The sequence below is a fragment of the Eutrigla gurnardus genome, assembly GCF_963514095.1.
Source record: "Eutrigla gurnardus genome assembly, chromosome: 18".
NCBI classification, from domain to species: Eukaryota; Metazoa; Chordata; class Actinopteri; order Perciformes; family Triglidae; genus Eutrigla; species Eutrigla gurnardus.
Window position 1 is genome coordinate 6,534,280 of NC_139929.1, and position 12,772 is coordinate 6,547,051.

General features: G+C 42.7%; 5 protein-coding genes across 5 annotated transcripts; 4 read left to right on the top strand and 1 right to left on the bottom strand.

Annotated features, from left to right (window-relative positions):
- Positions 1 to 763: 763 nt before the first annotated feature.
- On the top strand, positions 764 to 1,440 carry LOC311028697 (B-type lectin plumieribetin-like). Its single transcript, XM_084033407.1, has 3 exons — positions 764 to 805; positions 912 to 1,005; positions 1,110 to 1,440. The coding sequence occupies exons 2-3, from the start codon at positions 916 to 918 to the stop codon at positions 1,353 to 1,355; spliced, it is 336 nt and encodes a 111-aa protein (XP_083889533.1). The 5' UTR covers positions 764 to 805; positions 912 to 915; the 3' UTR covers positions 1,356 to 1,440.
- A 2,840-nt stretch (positions 1,441 to 4,280) lies between these two features.
- On the top strand, positions 4,281 to 4,979 carry LOC311028771 (B-type lectin plumieribetin-like). Its single transcript, XM_084033532.1, has 3 exons — positions 4,281 to 4,340; positions 4,445 to 4,538; positions 4,643 to 4,979. The coding sequence occupies exons 2-3, from the start codon at positions 4,449 to 4,451 to the stop codon at positions 4,892 to 4,894; spliced, it is 342 nt and encodes a 113-aa protein (XP_083889658.1). The 5' UTR covers positions 4,281 to 4,340; positions 4,445 to 4,448; the 3' UTR covers positions 4,895 to 4,979.
- A 2,476-nt stretch (positions 4,980 to 7,455) lies between these two features.
- LOC311028787 (B-type lectin plumieribetin-like) lies at positions 7,456 to 8,236 on the top strand. Its single transcript, XM_084033549.1, has 3 exons — positions 7,456 to 7,514; positions 7,689 to 7,782; positions 7,887 to 8,236. The coding sequence occupies exons 2-3, from the start codon at positions 7,693 to 7,695 to the stop codon at positions 8,136 to 8,138; spliced, it is 342 nt and encodes a 113-aa protein (XP_083889675.1). The 5' UTR covers positions 7,456 to 7,514; positions 7,689 to 7,692; the 3' UTR covers positions 8,139 to 8,236.
- Positions 8,237 to 8,993: 757 nt separating this feature from the next.
- Positions 8,994 to 9,755, bottom strand: LOC311029227 (B-type lectin plumieribetin-like). The gene is made up of 3 exons (XM_084034260.1): positions 9,687 to 9,755; positions 9,486 to 9,579; positions 8,994 to 9,356 (listed from the first exon to the last, which is right to left on the bottom strand). The coding sequence occupies exons 2-3, from the start codon at positions 9,573 to 9,575 to the stop codon at positions 9,054 to 9,056; spliced, it is 393 nt and encodes a 130-aa protein (XP_083890386.1). The 5' UTR covers positions 9,576 to 9,579; positions 9,687 to 9,755; the 3' UTR covers positions 8,994 to 9,053.
- A 2,028-nt stretch (positions 9,756 to 11,783) lies between these two features.
- LOC311028834 (B-type lectin plumieribetin-like) lies at positions 11,784 to 12,741 on the top strand. Its single transcript, XM_084033629.1, has 3 exons — positions 11,784 to 11,849; positions 11,957 to 12,050; positions 12,180 to 12,741. Exons 2-3 carry the CDS (start codon positions 11,961 to 11,963, stop codon positions 12,471 to 12,473), a joined length of 384 nt encoding a protein of 127 aa, XP_083889755.1. The 5' UTR covers positions 11,784 to 11,849; positions 11,957 to 11,960; the 3' UTR covers positions 12,474 to 12,741.
- Positions 12,742 to 12,772: the final 31 nt, after the last annotated feature.

Below are 12,772 nucleotides of genomic sequence, written 5' to 3' on the forward strand. Positions count from 1 at the left end.
ACACTGATGTCACATCTCACCGTCACCATTCTGGACTTTAAACATGTCCTCACTCTTTCAGAGATAAAAAGGCTTCAAATCAACATCAGTTTTATTGGACGAGGGACTTAATTCCCAATTTGTTTTTGATTCTGGACAAATAGCCACTATTCAATCCAGCAACTGTACATTCAGCATTTCATAGATGAACAATTTACAGACAGATTCATCCATCCATTACCGCTTATCCTGCATTCAGGGTCATGGGGGGGGCTGGAGCCGATCCCACCTGTCATTGGGCAAAGGCGGGGTGCACCCTGGACAGGACGCCAGTCTATCACAGGCCCATTCACACTCACATTTACACCTATGGGCAATTTAGAGTCACCAATGAACCTATCCCCATGCATGTCTTTGGACTGTGGGAGGAAGCCGGAGAACCCGGAGAGAACCCACGCTTACATAGGGAGAACATGCAAACTCCACACAGAAGGAACCCGGGGCCCTCTTGCTGTGAGGCGACAGTGCTACCCACTACACCACCGTGCAGCCCTTACAGACAGATGAATGCACCAAATTACTAGAAACAGCTTTCTTCATCCTCTTCAGCGCTGTCGACAGATGACCTCGCCTTAACCCTATTTAATAGAAGTTGAATGGGAAAGGACCAATGACGATGTCCACCAGCCATAAAAGTGAGGGCATGCCACGCCTGTTGCTTCCTCTCCACCTGCAGCTCAGATGATATAAAGACCAGTGACCGGCTGTGAATTTCACCTCCTTCAGCACTTCTGCTCACCGACTGACTGCTGTGACATCCAAGGCGGTAAGTACGCTAAGTTTTTCCTATTATAGAAAAAACTTTTCTTTTCCTTTTTTCTATGCATTTTTTTTGTAGTGTTTCTACAACACAAACTTTCTTTCTGTTGCAGAATCATGAGCAGGAACTACTTGTCCAAAAATGATGAGCTCCGCAGAGGAGACTTTCTGTTATCCAACAACAGGGAATACAAGGCTATCTTCCAAGTGAGTGACTCAGAATATAATTTACTTATCACGATGCATGACCCATGATGGTCTGTGTAAAAGTCCAATCTTCTGGTAACAGTGAAATGTCTCTTCTCCTGCAGGACGACGGTAACTTTGTCCTCTATGGCTGGAGGCCTTTGTGGGCTTCCGACACTCATGGATCTGACTCCGTCCGCGTGTGCATGCAGGCTGACTGCAACCTGGTCATGTACAACAAGGACGGCGCCGCCAAGTGGCACACAGACACCAGCAGAGGCAACATGTGCCGCCTCTACCTGACCGATGATGGCAAGCTGGTGGTGGACCGGGAATCTACCGAAATCTGGAGGGCCAAAAATAATAAGTGATTCATTGTAGGTCATGTGTGGAGGTCAGCTTGAGCTACCGGTGGACCGTCCAGCTGTGTGAGCTGAGATATAATAAAAGCAAACATTCACAATGCATATATGAGTCTCTTCCTTCTTTTGAGCTGCAATCAGGCTAAAGGACAACTCTTTTACAATGAACAGATGAGAGTTGAACAGCATAACAACGAGAAAAGAAACTATTTCATCTAATGGTCCCATTATCAGTCAGTGGAGCAGACTGGTACTCGGTCTATATATTCAGGTCTTGAGAAAGTGTAAATACAACTCTATTACCAGTAGAAGTCCTGCATGCAACATCTTACTCACTCTGTTCCCATTTTGCAGCAGAGTGGCCCCTAGAGTTACAATATTAGGTTATTATTACTGAAGGATAAACGTGTAAGAAGCATTTTTAATAGCTAGAGATCAAATAAACAGCTTTGCATGCTGCTGGTTTAATCTGTGACACTGTTTTGCATTTTATGCAGCAGTATTTTCCACTTCCCGCAAACTGCTGACGGTCGAACTCTGGGTTCAGTTCTTAAGAAACAGACATTCTGTTAATCGTTTTTTTCCTCCATCGTGCAGCGACGCTGTGAGTCTAGAGGGTGGCGCTGAACAAATGGACACCCAGCTGCAGGAAGCTCTTTTTGTATTGGTAGAAGTTCAAGATCAAATTAAAAGACACTCAAATCACCCAGCTGTTTCACCCATATATTTATTACTGGGTTAGCGGTGTTAAAAGTGTGAGAAGTTTACAAAGTGTAAAAAACAAATCTGATCCAAAAATATCACCATGAAAAGGTTCCACAATTACATTTTTCATATTGAATATTTAAAAGATGTCTCCACTGTGGTATTTTTAGGAGCAGATCTGACCCAAATGATTTCTGCGTGTTTGAGTTTGGCATCTTCGTCCCTCCGTACCAGAAAGGAAGAAAGTGATTATTGCATAGATCTGTGAAAACAGCTGAACCAGTGTGGATGTGGTATCACCTCAAGCTTAACCTGATTAAAACCGAACTCCTCTTCATCCCAGGGAAAGACTGCCCTCGCATGGAGCTGTCGGTCACTGTCGAGGGCATCACAGTATTACCTTCCTCAACTGCGAGGAACCTGGGTGTAATCCTCGATGACCAACTATCCTGCACCCCCAACATCACTGCTGTGTCCCGATCCTGCAGATTTGCCCTCTACAATATCCGCAGGATCCGGACCTTCCTCACAAAGGATGCAACGCAACTCTTGGTCCAAGCACTGGTCATCTCCCGCCTTGACTACTGCAACTCTCTCCTGGCTGGACTCCCGGCCTCGGCGATTAAACCATTGCAGCGTATCCAGAACACTGCAGCACGCCTTATCTTCAATCTACCCAAATTCTCCCATGTGACCCCCCTCCTCCGTGACCCCCACTGGCTCCCTGTTGCAGCACGCATCCAATTCAAGACGATGGCACTGGCCTTCAGGGCCATCAATGGAACGGCACCCATCTACCTTCAATCACTGGTCAAACCTCATGCCCCGAAGCGAGCACTTCGCTCCTCTACTTCAGCTGGCCGGCTGGTACCATCATCGCTGAAATCAAACAAATGTCGCTCAGCAAAGTCCAGACTCTTCTCTGTTCTGGCGCCTCAGTGGTGGAACGAACTCCCGACTAATGTCAGGACAGCAGAGTCGGCTATCTTCCGAAAAAAGGCTCAAGACTCACCTGTTCAGACTTCACCTCGACTCTACATAGCATGACCCACTAACACCCCCCCCCCCCCCCCCCCCCCCCAAAAAAGGTACTACTTTACTCAGATGAGGACCTAACACTTGTTCTATTTCAGCTCTTACTTTATCGGCACGTTCTGGTTTCTTTGTTTCCTTCTTTTGACAAATGTACTTATTGTAAGTCTCTTTGGACAAAAGCGTCTGCTAAATGACCTAAATGTAAATGTAAATGTATTATTCCCACTGACTGAGATGCTAAACAAAATGTTCTCACTGCTTGTCAGTGGAATCATCATCTACGTCAACCAGATACACAACATGTAACTGAGGTCGTTTGCTTGTCACATGTAGTGATGTGCAATTAACTTACTGTATCTGCAGCACATTTACATTTCCTTGGAAGAGCCATATGTACACAGTGGAAGCGTTTTACAGCCTCTGCAGTTCATCTGCTTCATGTGAAAACACTGATGTCACATCTCACCGTCACCATTCTGGACTTTAAACATGTCCTCACTCTTTCAGAGATAAAAAGGCTTCAAATCAACATCAGTTTTATTGGACGAGGGTCTTAATTCCCAATTTGTTTTTGATTCTGGACAAATAGCCACTATTCAATCCAGCAACTGTACATTCAGCATTTCATAGATGAACAATTTACAGACAGATTCATCCATCCATTACCGCTTATCCTGCATTCAGGGTCGCGGGGGGGGCTGGAGCCGATCCCACCTGTCATTGGGCAAAGGCGGGGTACACCCTGGACAGGTCGCCAGTCTATCACAGGCCCATTCACACTCACATTTACACCTATGGGACATTTAGAGTCATCAATTAACCTATCCCCATCCTGCATGTCTTTGGACTGTGGGAGGAAGCCGGAGAACCCGGAGAGAACCCACGCTTACACAGGGAGAACATGCAAACTCCACACAGAAGGAACCCGGGGCCCTCTTGCTGTGAGGCGACAGTGCTACCCACTACACCACCGTGCAGCCCTTACAGAAAGATGAATGCACCAAATTACTAGAAATAGCTTTCTTCATCCTCTTCAGCGCTGTCGACAGATGACCTCGCCTCAACCCTATTTAATAGAAGTTGAATGGGAAAGGACCAATGACGATGTCCACCAGCCATAAAAGTGAGGGCATGCCACGCCTGTTGCTTCCTCTCCACCTGCAGCTCAGATGATATAAAGACCAGTGACCGGCTGTGAATTTCACCTCCTTCAGCACTTCTGCTCACCGACTGACTGCTGTGACATCCAAGGCGGTAAGTACTCTAAGTTTTTCCTATTAAAGGAAAAACTTTTCTTTTCCTTTTTTCTATGCATTTTTTTTGTAGTGTTTCTACAATAAACTTTCTTTCTGTTGCAGAATCATGAGCAGGAACTACTTGTCCAAAAATGATGAGCTCCGCAGGGGAGACTTTCTGTTATCCAACAACAGGGAATACAAGGCTATCTTCCAAGTGAGTGACTCAGAATATAATTTACTTATCACGATGCATGACCCATGATGGTCTGTGTAAAAGTCCATTCTTCTGGTAATAGTGAAATGTCTCTTCTCCTGCAGGACGACGGTAACTTTGTCCTCTATGGCTGGAGGCCTTTGTGGGCTTCCGACACTCATGGATCCGACTGCGTCCGCGTGTGCATGCAGGCTGACTGCAACCTGGTCATGTACAACAAGGACGACGTCCCCAAGTGGCACTCAAACAGCAGCAGAGGCAGCTGCAACATGTGCCGCCTCTACCTGACCGATGATGGCAAGCTGGTGGTGGACCGGGAATCTACCGAAATCTGGAGGGCCCAACATAATAAGTGATTCATTGAAGGTCATGTGTGGAGGTTAGCTTGAGCTACCGGTGGACCGTCCAGCTGTGTGAGCTGAGATGTAATAAAAGCAAACATTCACAATGCATATATGAGTCTCCTCCTTCTTTTGAGAATGTTTTTTAATATTTTAATGAGAAAGTGTAAAAACAACTCTATTACTAGTAGAAGTCCTGCATGCAACATCTTACTCACTCTGTTCCCATTTTGCAGCAGAGTGGCCCCGAGAGTTACAATATTAGGTTATTATTACTGAAGGATAAACATGTAAGAAGCATTTTTAATAGCTAGAGATCAATAAACAGCTTTGCATGCTGCTGGTTTAATCTGTGACACTGCTTTGCATTTTATGCAGCAGTATTTTCCACTCTTGTTTAGAAGCAAACTGCCGATGGTCAAACTCTGGGTTCAGTTTTTAAGAAACAGACATTCTGTTAATCGTTTTTTTCCTCCATCGTGCAGCGACGCTGTGAGTCCAGAGGGTGGCGCTGAACAAATAGGCTTTATTTGAAATGGCACACAGCACAGGCATACATCACTGACAAAAAAAAGGCGGCAAAATGCAAAACGCACACAGATTGATACTAACACAAACAAAGTAAACGTTTGCTAAGGTAACAAATGTTGCTGTACAGCCTTGCATCGAAATTGACGGTGAAAACAAACACGTGAAATATAAAACTGTTATAAATTAAATAAATAAAATAAAACTTATTGAACTATTCAGGCATCATCAGTAGGCATACCATTCCTTACCATGAGACAATGTTTTTGTTTAGATCTCCTAGGTTTAATGTAACATTATATAAGTGCATAATAGACAGGGGGATGGAGAGTTTTTTTTTTTTTTATATATATATATATATATATATCTTTTGATCGCGAGTGGTATGACACATAAATACGCGTGCTTTTCCTGCACTAAAATGGAAGTGCCCCCATATACTCAGATTGACGGTAGACGCATGCAGATTGCCCAGATCGGGAGCGAGCGTCGAACTTTACAAAGTTAGCGGAAGGAACCAAGAGCGACAACTTCTGGTTTCAAAATAAAAGCTAAACAAATCGTATATTATAAGAAGCAAATAACAACTTCCGGTTTCAAAATGAAGCCAAACAAATTGTATAAGAAGCAAATATATTTTTATATATGAATTTTAATTTTTATTCACATTAACTACAGACATATGATCTATGTCTCTTATAAATTCACAGGAAATTGGCACTCAATTGTGAGGAAATTCTTCATTATGTGTGTTGCTGAAAAGATAATTTAACATTTTTTCAGAAAATGACTGATAGATTTGAGTTCAGGACATCTCAGACTACATATATACTGTAAATCAAGCATTTTTACCGTACCAATTAAGGTATATTACAAAGTAAATGTCCTACATTTAATGAATAAAAGGTAGATTTCTGAATATTTGAGGTGCTATAAAATTACTTTTCTCAATAATTCCAGAATGAGACTGATTGATTTGTGTTGAGGACATCTCTGACTACATACATACCGAAAATCAAGCATTTTTACTGTACCAATTAAGAGAAATACAAAGTAAAAGTCCTACATTTAACGAATAATAGGTAGATTTCTGAATATTAGAGGTGCTATAAAAATACTTTTCTCAATAATTCCAGAATGACACTGATATATTTGTGTTGAGGACATCTCTGACTACATACATACTGAAAATCAAGCATTTTTACTGTACCAATTAAGAGAAATTACAAAGTAAAAGTCCTACATTTAATGGGGGTAGTGTCGGCTGGCTTGACCAGTCTTCCCACAGCTATGTCAATGCCTAAAGGGGAGCCATGGCAATCAAAGGCTTTGTGTGTAGAAAGTTGGGCCTTTTGTCCGGTCTCAGTTCTTCTTCCTGTTACATAACAACTGTATAATAGGGGTGTTTTGCAGCTGGGCCTCTCATTGGTGCACACAAGGGCTTACTTTACTTTTTTTTACTTTTACATCTGGAGGAAATGTTTAGTTTTAGGTTTGTATCCATCGAGATTTATTTATCTGTTTGTTTTAAAAATCTCAAATTCACCTCAGCTGTTTCATTATAAATCACCAACTGACAAAAAGCGACCCTAACCCCAACTCTAACCCTAATCCTAACCCCAACTGGGTAACCCCCCCCCCCCCCCAGCTGGGCCAGAGCTCCGGCTTTAACTGTCTGTGGATGCGTTAAACGGCAGCTCATGGCCGTACCGTCACCTGTTTAAATACGTCCATGATTCATTATTGTAACATCTGAAATTAAAATATGATCGATGGCCAGTCCGCCCCTTTTATTAAAAGGTGGGGGGGTCCCGATCCCCCCTCAATATGGTGGCGACGCCCATGGTATTGGTAGCTAATTTAGGATTCAATCACTGATCAGCTATAAAAAAAAAACCAATAAAACTCTGTACAATTTGTGATTTTTCAGTGGGATTCAGACGGAACATTCTGTTCTTCTAAAAGGAGGGTGTGTCTCTCCCATCTCTGTACCCCGTCCCCTGTCCCCCCCCCCCGAGCTGCTCTATATAAATGCAGAGAATTTCCCTTCTTGCACTTCACTCCTTTTCCTCTGCTTGCAGTCTCACTGGGGAAAGCACTCAAACCTGTAAGTATTCTATACTTTTATACCAATTAATCTGTGCTGTTGAAATTCAGTTTATTATTAGTGAATACAACTTATTGTGGGTAAGTTTTTCCTATTAAAGGAAAAACTTTTCTTTTCCTTTTTTCTATGCATTTTTTTGTAGTGTTTCTACAACAAACTTTCTTTCTGTTGCAGAATCATGAGCAGGAACTACTTGTCCAAAAATGATGAGCTCCGCAGGGGAGACTTTCTGTTATCCAACAACAGGGAATACAAGGCTATCTTCCAAGTGAGTGACTCAGAATATAATTTACTTATCACGATGCATGACGCATGATGGTCTGTGTAAAAGTCCATTCTTCTGGTAACAGTGAAATGTCTCTTCTCCTGCAGGACGACGGTAACTTTGTCCTCTATGGCTGGAGGCCTTTGTGGGCTTCCGACACTCATGGATCTGACGCCGTCCGCGTGTGCATGCAGGCTGACTGCAACCTGGTCATGTACAACAAGGACGACGTCGCCAAGTGGCACACAGACAGCAGCAAAAAGAGCTGCAACATGTGCCGCCTCTACCTGACCGATGATGGCAAGCTGGTGGTGGACCGGGAATCTACCGAAATCTGGAGGGCCAAAAATAATAAGTGATTGATTGAAGGTCATGTGTGGAGGTCAGCTTGAGCTACCGGTGGACCGTCCAGCTGTGTGAGCTGAGATGTAATAAAAGCAAACATTCTCACAATGCATATATGAGTCTCTTCCTTCTTTTGAGGTGTGATCAGGCTAAAGGATAACTCTTAACCACAGAACAGATGAGAGTTTAACAGCATAACAACGAGAAAAGAAACTATTCCATCTAATGGTCCCATTATCAGTCAGTGGAGCAGACTGGTACTCGGTCTCAGGGGTGGAAGTGTAAATACAACTCTATTACCAGTAGAAGTCCTGCATGCAACATCTTACTCACTCTGTTCCTTAGCATTTTTAATGGCTGGAGATCAAATAAACAGCTTTACATGCTGCTGGTTTAATCTGTGACACTGTTTTGAATTTTATGCAGCAGCATTTTCCCCCCTCGTTTAGAAGCAAACTGCCGACGGTCAAACTCTGGGTTGATGTCAGTTTTTAAGAAGCAGACATTCTGTTAATGGTTGGAACTGCAGGGTGTTTTTTTTCCTCCATCGTGCAGCGACGCTGTGAGTCCAGAGGGTGGCGCTGAATGAATGGACACCCAGCTGCAGGAAGCTCTTCTTGTATTGGTAGAAGTTCAAGTTCAGGTTCAACAACACTCAAATCACCCAGCTGTTTCACCCATATATCTATTACTGGGTTAGCGATGTTAAAGTTGCTTTATCATATATAGTCCAGTTTATTAAACGGTAATAAACATAGTTAAACTAACAACCTCAAAGCAATGAAACGGCAGACTACAAAGTGACAATGCAGAATACAGAGTGGAAGGCACCACGTGAAATGTTAAAATGTGCTTTTATTTGATTCCAGATTACACAGCAGGCAGGTTTATTGTAATTCAACACTGACTTTCACTTGCACACACATATTTCATTCTTTATATCTTTTAACACCGTTGGATTTAGAAGAGTTCCAAGGTTTGTCAGGGCCCCTGTGCAACGCCAGGATGCCCTCGTCGGTCAGCTCAAGATGGCAGTCATGCCTGGTGTAATGTTTGCTAGGGTGAGGAGGCATGGGGACGTATGTGTCTGTGTCCCACCTGGCAGTGTTGGCGTCGTTGAACATGACCAGGTTACTGTCGGCCTGCATGGACAGGCGGGTCCCGCCTGATCCTGAAGTGTCTGATGCCCACAAAGGCTTCCCGTCACGGTAGATGACAAAGTTACTGTCATCCTGCAGGCAGAAACAGATGTTTGGCTGTTATTAAAATATACATTTACCCCCAAAAAAGGAATGATTGCTTTCTTCAACAGGTTGGTAAACAATGTATGAATTTTGATGCAACTAATCTGGTTTCCTCACCTTGAACACAGCTGTAAACAAGCCGTTGTTGGAGGTCAGGTACGCTCCTCTACGGAGGTCTTCATTTTTGTTCAACCTGTTCTTACTCATGATTCTGAAACAACAGAAAAGTCACTTTAATGTGGTTGGAACACTGAAAACGCATCAACACCACATGTTTGTGGCATTTCTTTTGTGAACACGAGAGTGTAGAGTACTTACCGCCTTGGATGTCACAGCAGTCAGTCGGTGAGCAGAAGTGCTGAAGGAGGTGAAATTCACAGCCGGTCACTGGTCTTTATATCATCTGAGCTGCAGGTGGAGAGGAAGCAACAGGCGTGGCATGCCCTCACTTTTATGGCTGGTGGACATCGTCATTGGTCCTTTCCCATTCAACTTCTATTAAATAGGGTTAAGGCGAGGTCATCTGTCGACAGCGCTAAAGAGGATGAAGAAAGCTTTTTCTAGTAATTTGGTGCATTCATCTGTCTATAACTGTGTCATATATTAAATAACGTTCATCTATGAAATGCTGAATGTACAGTTGCTGGATTGAATAGTGGCTATTTGTCCAGAATCAAAAACAAATTGGGAATTAAGTCCCTCGTCCAATAAAACTGATGTTGATTTGAAGCCTTTTTATCTCTGAAAGAGTGAGGACATGTTTAAAGTCCAGAATGGTGACGGTGAGATGTGACATCAGTGTTTTCACATGAAGCAGATGAACTGCAGAGGCTGTAAAACACTTCCACTGTGTACATATGGCTCTTCTAAAGAAATGTAAATGTGCTGCAGATACAGTAAGTTAATTGCACATCGCAGGCTTAATTATTGGCTACATGTGACAAGCAAACGACCTCAGTTACATTTTCTGTATCTGGTTGCCGTAGATGATGATTCCACTGACAAGCAGCGAGAACATTTTGTTTTACATGTTAAACAAGTTATGTCATTAGTTATAGCTACAAAAATTAGAACAATAACCAACATTCAGGCTCCCTCGTGTGGCTCAAATGTGTACTGCAGATCTGATGTGAAAGACTTTATTTAGCAACCCTAATAAAACGCCCTGCAGCCCTCCTCTGGGTCCCGTCCCGACCCAGTGTTTTGGAATGACTGCGCTGAACGCTGTAGTAAAGTTAAAACAGCAAATAAACAGGCAGTTAATAATCCATTATTGTATGTAAAATATTTTTAAGGCCCATAAAAGTTGTCTTCAACCATGCAACCACTTTTTCTGTTAAAAAATACATAATTCTTTAGTTTTTCAATGTCTGTTTACATTTTTCTGTCAAGGTCGTGGACATCTGACTTCATGCACCTTTAAATAAAATAAAAAGGTTTGAATACCTGTGACCTGGAGCATCTTAAAACCACATTAACCAGGACCTCGTTAACTATGCTGTTGACCAGCCATATCGAGTGTAAAAAACAAATCTGCTCTAAAAATATCATCATCATGAAAAGGTTCCACAATTAGGTTGTTTTTTTTTAGTTTTTCATATTGAATATTTAAAAGATGTCTCCACGGTGGTATTTTTAGGAGCAGATCTGACCCAAATGATTTCTGCGTGTTTGAGTTTGGCATCTTCGTCTCTCCGTACCAGAAAGGAAAAAAAGTTATTAATTTATCTGTGATAACAGCTGAACCAGTGTGGATGTGGTATTATTCCCACCGACTGAGATGTAAAACAAAATGTTCTCGCTGCTTGTCAGTGGAATCACCATCTACGGCAACCACATACACAACATGTAACTGAGGTCGTTTGCTTGTCACATGTAGCCAATAATTAAGCCTGCGATGTGCAATTAACTTACTGTATCTGCAGCACATTTACATTTCTTTAGAAGAGCCATATGTACACAGTGGAAGTGTTTTACAGCCTCTGCAGTTCATATACACTGATGTCACATCTCACCGTCACCATTCTGGACTTTAAATAATGTCCTCACTCTTTCAGAGATAAAAAAGGCTTCAAATCGACATCAGTTTTATTGGACGAGGGACTTAATTCCCAATTTGTTTTTGATTCTGGACAAATAGCCACTATTCAATCCAGCAACTGTACATTCAGCATTTCATAGATGAACGTTATTTAATATATGACACAGTTATAGACAGATGAATGCACCAAATTACTAGAAAAAGCTTTCTTCATCCTCTTTAGCGCTGTCGACAGATGACCTCGCCTTAACCCTATTTAATAGAAGTTGAATGGGAAAGGACCAATGACGATGTCCACCAGCCATAAAAGTGAGGGCATGCCACGCCTGTTGCTTCCTCTCCACCTGCAGCTCAGATGATATAAAGACCAGTGACCGGCTGTGAATTTCACCTCCTTCAGCACTTCTGCTCACCGACCGACTGCTGTGACATCCAAGGCGGTAAGTACTCTACACTCTCGTGTTCACAAAAGAAATGCCACAAACATGTGGTGTCGATGCGTTTTCAGTGTTCCAACCACATTAAAGTGACTTTTCTGTTGTTTCAGAATCATGAGTAAGAACAGGTTGAACAAAAATGAAGACCTCCGTAGAGGAGCGTACCTGACCTCCAACAACGGCTTGTTTACAGCTGTGTTCCAGGTGAGGAAACCAGATTAGTTCCATCAAAATTCATACATTGTTTACCAACCTGTTGAAGAAAGCAATCATTCCTTTTTTGGGGGTAAATGTATATTTTAATAACAGCCAAACATCTGTTTCTGCCTGCAGGATGACAGTAACTTTGTCATCTACCGTGACGGGAAGCCTTTGTGGGCATCAGACACTTATGGATCAGGCGGGACCCGCCTGTCCATGCAGGCCGACAGTAACCTGGTCATGTTCAACGACGCCAACACTGCCAGGTGGGACACAGACACATACGTCCCCATGCCTCCCTCTAACAAACCCTACACCAGGCATGACTGCCATCTTGAGCTGACCGACGAGGGCATCCTGGTGTTGCACAGGGGCCCTGACCAACCTTGGAACTCTTCTAAATCCAACGGTGTTAAAAGATATTAAAGAATGAAATATGTCACTTCCATGGCCTGGGAAAGTTCAATCAATAGTTGTGAACGTGAGCCGCTCTCTCTCAAAGCCAGAAACCATGACGTAAGACTCTGGTGATGTCATCAAGTGTAAAATCTGGAGCTGCACAGACAAAGAATGGGAGTTTGATGTCTTTTGGGAGAAAGTTGTTTGTGTTTACTAACATATTTGGGCTGTCTTAGACCATCGGAATACCGCGTATTGATTTTGAAAATGTCCCTTTAAATGATATCTTAACATGACATCACAAAACTTTTGAATTTGAATGCTTT

Excerpts from the sequence above, each read along its gene's own strand:
- LOC311028697 (XM_084033407.1), top strand. The coding sequence starts at position 916 with ATGAGCAGGAACTACTTGTCCAAAAATGATGAGCTCCGCAGAGGAGAC. Across the intron at positions 1,006-1,109 it reads AATACAAGGCTATCTTCCAA|GACGACGGTAACTTTGTCCT; the intron begins GTGAGTGACTCA and ends CTTCTCCTGCAG.
- LOC311028771 (XM_084033532.1), top strand. The coding sequence starts at position 4,449 with ATGAGCAGGAACTACTTGTCCAAAAATGATGAGCTCCGCAGGGGAGAC. Across the intron at positions 4,539-4,642 it reads AATACAAGGCTATCTTCCAA|GACGACGGTAACTTTGTCCT; the intron begins GTGAGTGACTCA and ends CTTCTCCTGCAG.
- LOC311028787 (XM_084033549.1), top strand. The coding sequence starts at position 7,693 with ATGAGCAGGAACTACTTGTCCAAAAATGATGAGCTCCGCAGGGGAGAC. Across the intron at positions 7,783-7,886 it reads AATACAAGGCTATCTTCCAA|GACGACGGTAACTTTGTCCT; the intron begins GTGAGTGACTCA and ends CTTCTCCTGCAG.
- LOC311029227 (XM_084034260.1), bottom strand. The coding sequence starts at position 9,575 with ATGAGTAAGAACAGGTTGAACAAAAATGAAGACCTCCGTAGAGGAGCG. Across the intron at positions 9,357-9,485 it reads TGTTTACAGCTGTGTTCAAG|GATGACAGTAACTTTGTCAT; the intron begins GTGAGGAAACCA and ends TTCTGCCTGCAG.
- LOC311028834 (XM_084033629.1), top strand. The coding sequence starts at position 11,961 with ATGAGTAAGAACAGGTTGAACAAAAATGAAGACCTCCGTAGAGGAGCG. Across the intron at positions 12,051-12,179 it reads TGTTTACAGCTGTGTTCCAG|GATGACAGTAACTTTGTCAT; the intron begins GTGAGGAAACCA and ends TTCTGCCTGCAG.